Genomic DNA, 15744 nt, shown 5'->3' with positions numbered 1-15744 from the left:
AGCCCCGTGCTAAGGTGGGTTTTAATGAAAGAATCAGGTGTTAGCTGTTAAGCCTTTCAGGTGTCATACTTAGACAATCACAAAGTAATAACAGCAATTAGTCACGTGTCCTTCACCATTTTGTCTGTCATTATCAAAAATAGTTTGGCTTGTACCAACATGGGAAGTAGCAAGCTATAAACCATGCCAGGAGTAGACAAAAATGCTTACCTTTAATAACTGACTGATGTAGCTTATGCCAAGAATGGCAAAAAAATTGTTTTGATGGTATTCAGAACTGAGTGTCAAAATGTTTGGATAAAAATCTTGCTATTTCTTTCTTCATTCCAGGAGTGCATTAATACGAAACCCTCAGCTTCTGTTATTAGGTTTCCATTTCTTAATTTTCAGGAGCAGTTGTTGGTTATCCTTAGGTACTGATTTATTTAAGCTGATCAAATTGTACCTTTCTAGTCTAATGTGAAGCTGAGATTTAACAGTCTGTCTATTTCCAGCCAAAGTTATTACTGATGCTTGGAATTCAGATTATGGTTTATAATTCCCTAGCTTGAGGGAAGCAAAGACGGCGGCAGGATGTGGGAGAGGGGAGTGTGTGGCACACTCACTGATAGCAAAACGCTGCTTTTCTCTGGTGTTTTTAAGCACTCTGAATATACGCTCAGAATTTTAACAGTTATTAAATTGTTCCATAATGAACATATCTGCCCCACTCACCTCCCACCTATTTAAGAGATCTGTCTAGCAACTGAAATATCCTGACTACAAAATCCTTTATTTTAGAAACTTTTTGCAAAGTTTTAACAGTGTTTTGGTATTAATTTCACATCCTTCATTTGAAAACCTGATATTCTGGATCACTCTTGTATGACTGGGTAGGTGGCAGGGGAGCAGAGACTGTACAAACAGCAGAATTTCTGATCCACTTAAATGACTTAAATAGCTTTTTCCTTTTAAGATGAGTTATTGAAGTGTTAAAATGAAACAGCTTGCATCTTATTAACAGAGACTGCATACTGCTTGGCATAATTTCTTCTGTTGAAGTCACCTGTCATATAACTCCGCATATACTAAGCATTTCTACTGAAATACTACATATAAATGTAATTGCAAACATAGGACATATAAATGTCAATATTTCATAGCTAAATTACACTTAAGGGAAGTGGCAACAAAGCTAAATGAACAATGATAACTGCTCTGGATACAGAGGCTAGTTAAGGAGACTAAGCTAATGTAAGAAGCGCCATTCCAGCTGAGAATTACATCTGTGATTACTCAGCTAAAGGGTAACTGCCTACAGGGATGCCACTGGTGGTAATGACTTAGTGGATGGGGACTTGGACTTCAGGCGTATGGACGGTGTGTTACATAGCTCAAAGATATCCACTCTTAAAAGATTGTCAAAAAATGATCAAAGGGCTGGAGCAATTTTGCTAAGAGGACGGGCTCAGAGAGTTGGGGTTGTTCAGCCTGGAGAAGAGAAGGCTCCATATAGCAGCCTTCCAGTACCTGAAGGGGGCCTACAGGAAAGCTGTGTAGGGACGGCTTACAAAGCTGCGTAGTGCCAGGACAAAGGGCAATGGTTTTAAATTAGAGCAGGGTATATTTAGACTAGACATCAGGAGAAGTTCTTTACTACGAGGGTGGTGAAACGCTGGCACAGGTTGCGCAGAGAGGTGGTGGACGCCCCATCCCTGGAGACATTCAAGGTCAGGCTTGCTGGGGCTCTGAGCTACCTGATCCAGTTCAAGCTGTCCCTGCTCACTGCAGGGGGGTTGGACTAAATGACCTTTAAAGGTCCCTTCCAGCCCAACACATTCTATTATTCTATGATTAATTTTATTTTTTTGTATCAGTGCTTCGGACTATGACACTTTCTTGAGTGCCTTCATTTGGGAAATTGAAGGATGGCACACTAATATGTGCAGCCCTCCATGAAAAACGACTTTCACCTTAGACTTGAAAGTTTATGTAATGTAAATCCAGCACATTCTCAGCCAAACAAATACAAGTCTTACTCTGCAGTGATGCTTTGAGGAAGGAAGCCGACATTTAAAAGAAATAAACCGTGTAAGACTAAAACATCTCAAACTGTTACTGCACAGTTCCACCAAAGAGCAGAGTTAAGGCTGGTTGGTTTTGTACCTATTTTTGTATCTAAATCTATTGTGCGTAGTATGCCAGTATTAAGTGCCAGTATCAAAATATCCCTACTCTTGTCTTTGCTACGTTCTGTTGTCTAGGCTTCAGTTAGAAATACAAGTTTAAATCCATAGATCTATTAAAATCATTAGAATGCAGCCTAATTGCAGCTGTTTAGAAGTAGAGTTTATATGACAAATATTTATAGAGAGTAATATGCAAACATGTATGCATTTTATCCATTTTCCTGAAAACTATGAATTCAGAAGAAGTCTTTTTTGCACATGCCTCCAATGTAGGAAGCCCTCCAATATGTAATATTATATTATAATCCACATGTGACTTGAGATCATACTAATACAAGTAAAATATTTTTCCAGATGTTAAAGCATGCCATATACTGTAAGTTTCATGTTTTTATATAAATCATGATTATGATGGTTAAGTTCTATACCCTAGAAACAACAACTGACTGGAAAAGTTGTAATTTATTTGAAGAAGTCTTATAGAGGGTTTTACGGTCACTGCCTTTTCTGTGCTACATATTGGTACAGCAGGTATCTACACAACCTTTGCACTTTGGATACCTAGTCCAAGATTACTTTTTAGAGACGTATTAATTTGGGGAGGAGCTCTTTCAGATCAGTTAAATCAGACTCGTCCAACTGTATAGTTTCAGCCTACACACCACTCCTACTCCCCCTGTTTGTCCTTTATCAGAGATACAGTGAATAAGATGTAATTAATCCTATTCAGGAGGCACTCCTTTTATACTGCCCTCTGCATCCCCCTTCCCTTCGTCTTTTTTACAAGCATATTCAGCTCCCTCTTCCATATGCTCTGCTACCCCCTATGAGAGACTAATTCTTCAATCTCCCATCATTGTAAAGGTCTCACTGATGTATGCAAATTACAACCTTCCTAGCTGCTTTGTTAGTTTCCCATCCCTGTGTTCATCTTTTAGCTTCCATAGTAACAGTATTAGTAAGATCAGAACCAGGGAAAGGACAAATCACTGACTGCCTACATTTAGTGGAGTGCAACCCTTGGGTTCTTACTGACTTTTTTTTTTTTCTTAATAGTATTACAGTGATAAAACCAGCTATGGAATGTGATACCAGCAATGTAAACTTAGTAGGGCATAACTCAACAGGTTTAGAGCTTGCTGGGTCCCAATATGCAATATGTTTTCAAATTATTAATTAATAAATTGATACTCTGTACTATGCTAGTGAACTATAAATACAATAAAATGTATTTGATAAAAATCTTGGCAAGAAATTGCAGTTTCCCAACACAAACAATGTCTTGAAGGTGGCATTTTTTCCAAATTTTGCATGAATCTACCAAACCCATGAAAAATACACAACATCTTTCTCATAATAAATCTGCACTCTTTAGAGTTTAGTCAGTTTCAAAGTAGTAATGTAATATTTTGTCAATAATTAAGACTTTTTGAGTGCATTCACAAGAATCCTTTTCAACAGCAACAGTTATTCCCAGTAACTTTCTCCTGAACTTTTAGCCCCATAAGGTTAGCATTCAGGAAGCTCAGCTGCTGTCTAACAAACTTAATTAATCAAAAAGTCATTTCCGAGCTGTAACTATGAGTAAAAGTGCTTCAAGTGTGCTAGCAAGCCTACAAGTTAATCAAAATGCTAATGCAGTACAAATTAAAGTTGTGATTAACATTTCACAGTAGCTGCTTAAGTGAATTGATCACACAAATGGGTTAAGCATTACTCATTTCCTCCAGCCCCAACTGGGAAAAGGTTTGTGGTGGGTGGGGGAGGGATTCTATATAAGCAGCACCAAGTCATCATTAAACAGTCACCAAGATGCTTCCATACACCAGTTCACCAGTTATCTGTAGCAAGCAAAAAACCCAACACTACTGCCACAAAGGTAACCCTCCATATCCTTCCCTGCATATATATACTGATAAAACACCATCAGGCAGCAAATCACCTCCCAACATGTCCAGGTCCTCTCACTACAAAGCCATCCATTGCTGTTTAGTATCTACAAATGAGCATTACTGTCTGGTATATCCACTACAAGGTTTTTTTTATTATTCTATTATTTCCACCCTCCTAACATGGAATAATAGCCATCTGATCATAGAATTGTCAGGGTTGGAAGGGACCTTAAAGATCACGAAAGCAGCTAGGATTTACGTAAACCTGCAAATATGGTGCTATCATCAGAATAGTCTCGCAGGCACAAAGAAATAGTGTAGTAGCTAAAGAGATACAGCCTCTGCTCTTCACTTGTTTCGGAATAATCCTCTGCAGTCTCAAGTTAATTTGATTCTCTTCCCTTCCTTCAGTAAAGCTGCCCATTTATTTATAGTTGCCAATGCACCCATTAAAGCAATTATCTGTTTCTTATCCCTCGCTTCTGGACAAATCAGACACATACAACTGTAAAATGGGCAGTTCCTGTAACTCCCAGCACCTTGCAGCATGTAATGGGCACACCTGCACTAACAACACATGACGTACGAGCTCAAAACACACGTAGGATCTTTAAGAACTTCTCCATTTCCTCACAGGCAGGAAAACAAATGATGAGAAGGATATGGCTCAATGGTTTTTAGTGGCTATTAGAAACTGAGGAGGTTTGGGGAGGATGAGAAGTCCAGAGCTGAGGGACATTCTCCTTCTTTTAATCCAGGAACTTCAGCTCAGGCACCTCTGCTGTTTACAGCTGAGCTGATATGGCCAGAAAAGGTCATTCTGGAAAGGACCTTTTGTGTGAAGAGCAGTAGATACAGCAACCACCATCCACCAGAAAGAGCTCCAGCTGAGTAACCATAAGCCAGCTCTTAAAAGCTGAATTGGGCAGCACACCTGTGCAATATTCGACCACTTCGAACGTGTACCACAAAGATGATTCTCATAAGCACAACTGTAGCAAAAGCTGCAATTTAAATGACCAGAAATAACTTATTTACTCTAACTATTTTAGAATGGGTAAAGCGGTGTTACGCACATCACCGTCCAGCTAAGGAAATGCAGGGCTTAGCCCAAAATGTTTTTTTTCTGTTCTGTCAAAATTAGATTCTGCGGAGGAGTAACACAATGGGGAAAGGCAGGCCATCAGTGACAGTGTTACAAGGTCCTCGCTTCAGGGACACGCATGTTTCCTGGGAAAACTAGTCTTTATTCTGCAGTTTGGGATCTGACTTCATGTCCATCTCCTCTCAGTGCACAGCTACCCTACTGCGATGCATTTAACACATCCATAGGTAAACACTTCTCAAAGGTTAAGGCTGAGCTCCATGGCAGTTCTGCTCCTCGCAATATTAAAATATTTTATCAACGATTATACCACAAGTGGAGGCTTGTGGCCAATCCCAATGCAAAGCCAGCAACTGTCACATTATTTCTGAGAAGAGACTGCCCTGCTGAATCTGAGACTGACAGTATTACTGCTTCAATTATCCATTTCAATTAATGCAAATATAGGCGATAGTCTTAGAACAGCAGAGTAAGAACTGATCACTGAATACACAGTCACAAAATATAAGGCTTGACAAAAGAAGTGAAAAAGAGATTAGATTTAGTCTGTTTCACATATTCTTAGATATAGGAAAAAAGATGAGGAATTGTCTTTACAATACTAATTATATTCTATAAAAATATCTGAAAAATCATTTCATTATGATTTCTATTCTTTGATGTTCTTCCCCAAGAAGTGGAGAAGTGTTTGATTTTGAGCAGCTACTGGAGTGCTCAGCACCATCTTACACCTCTATCATTTCTCAGTAAAAATAATGTAGAGTGCTAGGCTTGAAGAGAATATACAGTCTCCTGTAATTGTATTAAAGGTAACAGAGACAAATAAAAATGAAGTTACTTGGCCAAGGTCACACAGGAAGTCATGACAGATGTTCTGAGCCATGGGAACCTTTTGTATCTATGGCAGCCTGTCGCTGGTAACAAACTTGTTAGTCTTTGACTTGAGCTTTTCAGTGCAGAGCAGGGACATTTCTTCAGTCTAGTCAATGCCTCAGTGGCCATTCATTAGTTACATATTGCTATTCTCCATACTTTTGCAGTAAAAGCAAAAGTATTCTGTATTTCATCCTGGGTGAACAGATTCTAAATTTTATCTTGCTATAATGAACTCCCTTTATACCTAACAAATGCAAACTATAGGAAAACTGTAACAGAATATACTTCTTCCATTTTCTATGTTGGCAATTACATCCTTCTACTGAGCCAGCACCACAACTGCTCAGATTCCACTAAATGATTATGACATCTATCATTTTGCCATGAGTATAGATGAAGAGAATTCCAACATAAAACCAAAACTTCTAAGGCTTCTCAGAAAAATTAATTTAAGAGTGGTTCCATATTTATTTTTTTTATTAAAAGAGAGTGGAATCTTACCTGAAATTCATCAGCTACATTTGTCTATCTGATGCTGTTAACACAGTTTTCTGAATGACCATTAGCGCTACTCAGCCTAAAGCCTCTAGTGATGAAAAAGGCCCAGAGATGTTGGAGGAAAGGGAGTGAGGACACAAGGGGTGTGATGTGAAAGAAACCATGGGAGAGAAGACTGATTCAGAAGAGTGGAGAAGTTTAACACTCTGCGATGGAAAGAGGCTTGCTTACGTACTGTGGCTAGAGACAGCAAATCTGCTCTGCAGGGGATCTGGGACGTATGTACCACAGAGATATGACCACTTGTAAAAGCTCTTTGAAAGATCTTGCTTTCTTGCAAACAGAAAAGCAGTGCTGATATGGGAAGTCTGTCATTCACATACCCGCCAGCAAAAATAACAGTTTATGTTCAGGTCACAATCTGAAGGTTAGCTATACAACCTTAACAGCTAAAGTACTTTGTAAATAAATAAACAAAAGTTCAACATAACTCAAAACCCAGTTCTCGTCTCACTGTCGAATTTTACGTTTGGTGGTGTGCAAGCGCGTGCTCACATACACACAGAACATCGCTCACTGAATATGTTTATCAATGGATCCTTCTATGGTTCAGTTCCTTTTCTCACAACTAACATCTTTTTTTCCACCTCTGTTGACCCAGAGTTCATCAGCAGGTCAGTGCTAAGGAAAAAGGTAACAATCAGTATTGAAAGTGTAACCCTGTCTATTGCTTAGATTCTAGGAACTTTAACCTCCGCTTGGAAAGCGTGACTAATAAGATGGAACAAATATTCTCCCAAGAGATGTAAACCATGTGCCAACTTCAACATACAAAAATGCTCACTTTTTTTTTAGAGAGAATTTTTTTTAAAAGATGATTGTATATGTAACATTATGTAGTAGTTAACTGAAGGCGCGTCAACGCACAGTATGGAATGGTATTCTTCTGAACTCTACTTCAATTTAAAGGAACTGTTGAGTATTTTAGGGTTTCTTCTTCTTCGGAGGGATTATTGCTTCTGTAATACCCATTAGGCAGTAATGGTTTAAAAAATAATTTATTAGCAAAGGAGGATAAATATTGAGCAAAATAATTATGGAAAAGTATCTTTAACTTTTTTTTTCCAAATTTGTAATTACACCCCAAACACTAATTCTACAAATGTCTAAATGAGCTTTAAGCATGTGATTTCTTTGAAAAGAATGTGAATTTTCTCACCTGAGTAACTGACCTTATTCTCTGTTCATAACTGAGTATTATGAATACTAACTGTTTATTCATTGAAACTTTAAACACCGTGATTTCATTGATTTGAAATATTTAGAGTAGACTTGTATTCAAGCACTGCTGGTTGCCAAGTTTAGGACTGTACAACAATAACATCCGTGGTGTAATTTGCTTCTTACTTGCCTTTTCTTAATTTTAGTTTTGCTTTGTTCGATATTAGTACTACAAACTTGCAGTTTTTGCTAGTGTGAGGTTAAGACCCACCTAAGTCACTGGACACTGAATTGCCCACGTGATTGTGCCTGTCTAGAGCATTGATTAATAATTTCTCATGGAATGGTTTACAAACCGGTAGGCTTGACACAATGATGTTTGAAGTTATCATATTGCCAACAGGCTTCAAATGAGATCAAAGCCTCATTCTGATAGTTGACATGTAGATCACTGAAGACATTAAAATTTGATCAAACAAAACCTGTAGGAATAGAGAATTACTGTCCCTATTTTACAGATACTGAACCAAGGAAGATAAAAAGAATAGTTTGTGGAAGGCCACCTGCTCTTCAAGAACCTGTGAATAAGTCCTTGTCCAGTTCTGCTAAAGAGAGTATTATTCCTTTCCAGCAGAATCAGAGGGGTGGCTGTAGCTCTAACTCCTGCGCTTTTCAGACATCGCAGCACTCTGTTCTGAACTCAAATTGCTGCTTTACAATTCTTCTGAGGCATGCAGCTGTGCATGGGATCACTTGTTACCAGTACTCTCCACGGTCAGTTTAGTTTCTGTGGGTTGTGGCTGCAGTACAACTGTAAAAGTCACAAGCCTCCAGACTGACTTTCAAATCTGTGTTTAAAAGCGTGCTCTCTGACTCTGTGATAATGGGGAAGTAGAAGACTTATCTTTCTCCAAGCTAGCGAAACCCTCTCATCCCAAATCACATTTCAAAACATGTTTTATTTATGCCTGGCAGTGACTACAGTGCTTTTGGCTGCTCTAAAAATAAAATGTACCCATAGGAGACAGGTTCTTGGAGGTCAGCATAGCAATGTTCTTGGAGGTCAGCATAGCAATCTGCAGGGAGGACACCCATGCAGGGATGACTTACGTACAGCATTCCACGATGCAGAGATAGGGAGCTGGTACAGAGGAAAGAAGAGGTGAGCCCTATGGCAACAGATACCTCCACCCAGAGCACTGTGGTCTTTTACCCTGAATTTGTTTACATCCAGTTCTGTAAAGTGGGCATCTCCATGGGCATCTAGTTCCTCCCTAAACAGTAGTACCAGTTCTCCACAAGACTGCAAGAAATATTCAAATTTTTCTATATTCAAAATATTACAACAAACTAACAATAAACAGTAAACCAACAAGAGTTAAATATTGAAATGCATTACTTTACCTGACATATTCTAATCGCTTGGTCCAGCACTGTCTTTGTATCCGTTGCATAATCTGGACAAGGCAGCATGGCATGACTGAAGTGGGCTTGCAGCAGGAGGTGTGTTTTTGTGTGTGAACTGTCAAATGAATGGGGATTGACTTCAATTGGAAGATGTTTTGCCAGTTCACTGTTCATCTGATCTTCATTGTGTCTCACAGGCAGATCTGTGTACTCCTCCGCATTCTTAAAAAAATAAGAAATTAACCATTGTATTTAACTTTAGAAGAATAATTATTCCTTATTGGGACATCAAAAGTACACGCATTTCATTTACTACACTTAGATTTCATTGTTAAAATAGCAGCATTTTAGTGTTGAGAAAGTGTACTTATTTATTAAAATCACGTGTGGTAAAACAATAGCCAGTAAAATATTCGTAAATATTCACACAATTACAGGTTTGTTTTTTTTTTTTCCACATAGCTGATTTGAGTATCAGAGAAGAAGAAAATAAAAGCAGTGAAATTAATACATTTGTTGGATGGACTCAGTATTTGAGATGACCTGCTACAGATATCCCACCCGGGCTGGCTCACAAAAATATCGCATGGTTAGCTATAAAAAAGTCAGTAGTTCACATTTTCAGTTTTTCAGGGTTTCTACTTTTCTCTTTGTATTCAAAATGGAGCAGGTTTGAAATAGCTCTAGTAGGGTTCTTTTAAAACATATTTTCAATATTTTGAGCAGTCAGTGTCTAAGCAGCAGATGATCAGTGATCAAAGCAAAGAGTAAAAATTATAAGTAGGTGCTGAAAACCATCCTCTGTGCTCTGGGGTGGGACTAATACCATTCATGCCAAAACGAAAGCTGCCTAAGAACTTTCTCACTGTTGCAAAAAGGAGCTGCACACCAACAGGTAATCTAAATGTAGCTATGAGCAGCAACATCCCTGAGGCTGAGAGTACGACTGTTCTAGCAGCAAGAGCACTGATGTCCACACTCCTGCTAGGGAAGTCCACTGTCTCGGAAAGAAAGAAAATTCAACAGAAGCATCCTAAGAACTGTAATTTGGGATGAGGAGTCAGTTCTGTGACTTAACTGTTAATTTTTTTTCCTCCACAAAATCCTCTTGTGCATGTATGTGTACATATTCTGTTTGGAATGAGAACGATCTTTCTAAAGTATAAAACTTGCAAGTAAAGTAAGAGTTTTATAACATGTGATATCTTTTCCATCTGTAATTTAAGACAGTGCATTTCTTTTGTCATAGAAAAAAAAGTAATTTGGTTAGCCTGAAAGCAATGTCTTATAAGCTGTGGGCTTAGCAGAGACCATCAAATTAAAGTGGTCAGAGTTTTATATTCCTGTTAAACTACAGATAAGATATTATGCATTTTAGTCTTCAATCTCCAGTCAGACTTCTGCAAATCCATATTAATGAAAAATTCACAACAGTAACCAATGCAGAGTGAGCTAAAGAAAATGGGAATTTTAGAACACCTAATAGAACTATCTAACTGAATTGCAAAGCACTGTATCCACTTATTAATATCCTAACACACAGAACCTTTTCTGACAATTCCTAAAACCAGTTGTATAGCTGTTTTTCACCCCCTTGGAAACTGATAGCTCAAAATTTTCTATTTTCCTCAATGGCGCAATGAAACTACAACTAAACTGTGATATAAATGTAAAAGGAAAGGTAAATATTAGACAATTCAAGATTCGTAAAGAAAATCAGAATGTCACTAATTTATTTTCTATCTCGACTGTAGATTAGAAGCGAAGACTGACTAAAGACAACGGCTGTTTAATCCTGGATGTCTCTCCTAGATCTCTTGTGAAAACTGTGGTCATTTATTCCTTGAACCTAAGGTCACAATCTTTTTAAGCCCTATAGAAGGCTGCATGTTTGCTTCACTCTTTATTTAGCTGGCTTCACCTTCAAAGATATTTAAAAGAATATTTACCAAGGAGATTTTTTACTTAGTTTTGCTTTGCAGTTTAAAATAGCAGAAAAAAGAAGGATCAGCCAAGTCACTCCAGACCAATTGGTACTCTGGAAAATGCGTTTTCCCTAATTCTTCCCCAGCACATGTTTTATTTACCTCCAAAACACTCCTCTTATTTTAAACAACTTGCCTACTTAATTTCCTGTTTGTGATCATTGACTGTAAGTAAGTGAGGTTCATTTTCTTATCTGCATCATGTAGGTAATTAAAGGAAATTGAGAATGGGTAGTGAAGCTTTTATACAACTGAGAATGAAGCTGAATGGAGGGCACTGAGGTCAGCAGAGTCCATTATATTTTTATGTGAGAGGCCAGTATGTCTGCCCTGTCCTTGTTTGCTTAGCGTAGGCTGGACAGACTACTAACTGCAAATCTGTTTCTCTGATTTGCCCAGCTGTCCTTAAATAAAGACATCTTCCATTGCAAAATGTTAAATGACAGTGATTGACAACTCTCTGATGAACTCTGCTTGTAACCCCCTGCTACTGTTTTCAGGTTGCACAAGAAAAGACAGAATAAAGAAACATCCTTTGTAATCACCTCAAATGGGCCCTGCTGTTCACTCAATATTTTTCATTTTAGTTTTCCTTTTCACTGTGAATCTCAATCTGTTCTGCAAAGGCTATGGCTTCAACTATGCCACACAACATATAATATACATTATTTTAGTACATTGCATTTGAATGTCATTCTTACTTCCATGGGCGAGGAGACAGATCAAATTACTATCAATCATTAATCTTCATTCTAAGTCAGGAAACTTAATACAAACTTTGTAGTTAAACCACAAAACACTGCTGTGCATTTTTCCCTTTCTCTTCCGTTAAATCAAGACTATTGCAGACCGTGTGTGGATATGTTTACAAGCATCTAGACAGTCAAGCATAACTTGGAGTATACCAGGAATTTTAGCTACGGTTCCCGCAACTGTGTATTTGGTAGTCACATCACATTTCTCTTTTCTATAGGTCAGTGATGGACTTTCCCAGTAATGTCTTCTTTTTGGGCATTATGGACTGCTGCATCATTCTGAGGGTGTAAGAGTCCTCTCACACCTATATTTCAACCTGCATGTGGTGCAGGGTCATACAGGAGACATAACTTGCTTTGCCAGCGAGAAATGTTGCACATATACCTGCAAAAACTCGATAGTTACATTTTACGAGGCCAAAGGGCTGTTCTGATAATTGAATTCTGTTTCCTGCATAACACCAGCCACAGAATCATCTTAGAGTTCTGTCTGCAACATTGTGCTCCAGATAGGCAGTTTACCATCAGCCTTTATCTGAAGTGTTAAAATTGTTCTAAAAGTAAATAACTCATTCCATTTAAAAATAATTCTTCCGCAGCTTTCAGGTACTGTGAGGCATTTAAGGAGTCAGACTGAACTAAAATTTAAATAAGGTATACAACATGGTGAGTATCATGCTCCACAGTGTCCATAGGCTTAAAAAAGCCCCAGATTTCCTTTCTACCCACAAAATGTGTAAGTATGGCTGAAAGTAGTGATTTATAGTGAGAGCTGAATTATAAATGTATACCACATGTAAGCCCTCTGAAATATTTTAAATTGCAAGTAACTACATCTTGCCATCTGTCTACAAGAGAGAAGAAGATACTTGTGGAGCACAGACAGAAATGGAATCAAGGTGAGCAACGGAAGTAAACTGGAATATTTTAAGTCAGGTTCAGTCATGGGAACAGTAAAACTTATAAAGTTAATGAGTCCTAGACCTTAAAGAGCAGTTGATTAATTTGTAACAAGGGTCTAAAACAAACCAAAAATAGTTTCTCACATTCCAGAGTTGAACCAGCACTCTTTTCTTTAGTGATGCTGTTACTGAAACTACCTTAGAATTGACTGACTGCCTGTACATTCCATTTCTTCATATAGGTATAGTGAACCCAAACAGATCGTGTTTTCAGCTTTAATAAACCTGCAATGTGTTTCGCCCTCGGTCAAGTTTCTGATGCAGAAACATTTATTAGAAAATCTGATACCAAAATAAAGAGTTGTTATCCAGAAAAAAAATTAGAAAATCTTGCAGTAAGCTAGTACTAAAAGTAGCTACCAGAATAATAAAAAAGAAGAAAAGGATCTTTTTTAGCTCAGATAGTAATTGCGTCCTCTATACCTGAACCTTGGTTTAAATTACGCAAACTTCTGGCAGTCTGAGTTCATGCTGAAGGACTGCAAAAATCACACATTCTTGCACAGAATGAAAAAAAAATCTGCAACAAATAAACATGGCTTTTTTACAGCTGCTCAGCAATTAACACTAATAATGCATTATGAAGTAAATTTTAGTTCTCTGCTATCAGAAATTCCAGGGTATGTCAATATGTGATTTGTTTTTCCAAGTGAAAACAGCATATTTTGATCGTTAAGTAACTGGATAGGCAAATATAAGCTCAACAATAATACGATTATATAATTGTTTTCTGTTCCATTGTACAAAGTGCTACAGATTACTTTAGTGCAACGTTCTGGCCCATCGCTTCCACACAGAGCTACAGTGCAGAGGGAGTAGCTGGAATCCAGCCTCCAAAGCAGTCTGTAACTGCCCTCATTTGGGTGCTACCTGTGTACCCTTGGTACAGGGCAGAGAAAAGTAGCATTGCTGAAGTAGAGAGATAACAAGCACTGATAGTTTGTGAGTACCTAGGTAACTAGATATAATGTCTTATAGTAGATTCACAAATTCTAAGCTTTTTCTTTGAGGATACTTCAACTTCTGTACTTAAAAACATTTGAAATTATTTCAATTTTTTAGAGATATATATATATATCTCCCCATTCATGTGCTGACAGAAGTTTCATTTGACCCTGTCAACTGTATTAGAAGTAAACCAAAAACCGACTTAACTAAAGTTCACAAGTTAATCTTCCTTTGCCTGTGCTCTTCCCAAGAGCACAAGACCATACTATGTGACACAATCATACATGTATATATTATGAAAATTATTTAAATTAATGAAGATATTTATACTCTATTTTGTCATTACATTTTCAAATATGAGTTTGATTTATAAGTAAAGACATTAAATTTACACAGCTATATTGCGGCAAGCAGCTGGAACAGAAACAAGCTTATTCAGAAAACAAATAAATGTGCTTAAGAAAAAAAAAAGAGAAAAAAAGAAAAAGCGCCCAAATTCACTACATACTTATAAGTTGTCTTTCAGCTCATTCCAAAAAGTCAAGTAGATCGAAAAATGGAATTGCAGAAGTGCTTGCTGGAGTTACCGCACTGAAAATTATATTTGTTAGTGGTTCCATTATAAATTCCCAATTTTAAGGAGTTTATTGGTAGCCTATAAATGTATATGCTTTGGGCTCAGTTTTATGGGACATAATTCAAACATCCAAATTTTAAAATCTTTGGCTGTTTTTTTTTATTCTTAGATATAAAAAGTCTACGACAATATCCTAGTTAAAGACAGTTATAAACATATATTACTAGTAATAAATTTTAAGAACAAACATGATACATGTTTTCAAGAATCAGACTATAGACAAAAAGGAAAAACAAAAGTAGTTTCTACCAGTGTATTACAGCTGCTGTGTAACACAGGGATATATAGGTTGGAAGCCCTCTTTTAGACAGCAGACACTTGCACAAAGAATCACAGAATCATAAAATTGTTGGAAGGGACCTCCAGCGATCATCTAGTCCAACCCCCGTGCTAAAACAGGATCACCTAGAGCACATCCCACAGGAATGCATCCAGGTGGGTTTTGAAAGTCTTCAGAGAAAGAGACTCCACAACCTCTCTGGGCAGCCTGTGCCAGTGCTCTGTCACCCTCACAATAAAGAATTTTTTCCTCATATTTAGATGGAACTTCCTATGTTCCAGCTTGTGCCCGTTGCCCCTTGTCCTGTCACTGGGCATTACTGAAAAGAGTCCAGCTCCATCCTCCTTGCACCCACTCTTTAGATATTAATTAATATTCCGAGCTTCCTCAGTCTGTTTTACACATGCAAAAATATACTTTTAAACTCTGCAGAAGTGACTTTGCAGATCTTTAGGGCAGCCTGGCAAGCTCTGCTAAGCAACAGAGGAGGCTGAAGTTTTGCAGAGATCTGGAAGAGTGGCTAGCATGATGCAAAAGAAGAAAACAAAAACTGTCGGGCAAGATTAGAATATATTTACTACATGATACTGTAAATTCATCAGAGAGACCATTTTTAAACAAGGTCCCTGCCTTCACACACCATATAACATTTCTCCCTGCCAACCACATGTGTTTGTGGCAGTGCCATCCAATGCCACCCAGCATACCACAGCCAGTCCTACAGCGCAGCTCCTTTCCCAAGGGGCCCTTCCCATCCCTTCCTTCCAGGAGGGAAGGAAAAGCAAGGAGAAAAGGCAGAAAGAAAAACCCTCTGCCAGCCCTGGGGCCTTGGGGTGCAGAGGAGTCAGAGCCGCAGCCCTGGGGAGCAGCTGTTCTCAGCTGCAGGGAAGTGGCTCTGCTCCGCTCCCGCTGGGGACTCTGCCTGCCCTAACTCTCTGCTCCAGTCTGGGTAATAGAAAAATAATAGAATCACAGAATCAAAACGATGTGTTGTTTCTCTAGTACTCTGT

The 15744-nt window shown here is 38.2% G+C and overlaps 1 protein-coding gene across 1 annotated transcript in view; it reads right to left on the bottom strand.

The window, feature by feature from the left end:
- ASCC3 (activating signal cointegrator 1 complex subunit 3) overlaps positions 1–15744 on the bottom strand; it is a 138582-nt gene that overhangs the window by 12984 nt on the left and 109854 nt on the right. The window contains exon 25 of the mRNA XM_009876339.1: positions 9165–9389. Coding sequence (XP_009874641.1) covers positions 9165–9389 — 225 coding nt within the window. The remainder of the gene's footprint in view (positions 1–9164; positions 9390–15744) is intronic.

This window comes from Apaloderma vittatum, unplaced genomic scaffold (genome assembly GCF_000703405.1).
Source record: "Apaloderma vittatum isolate BGI_N311 unplaced genomic scaffold, ASM70340v1 scaffold5389, whole genome shotgun sequence".
Taxonomy (NCBI): Eukaryota; Metazoa; Chordata; class Aves; order Trogoniformes; family Trogonidae; genus Apaloderma; species Apaloderma vittatum.
Note: the sequence above shows the minus strand (reverse complement) of the source record. Positions and strands in the feature narration are given on the sequence as shown.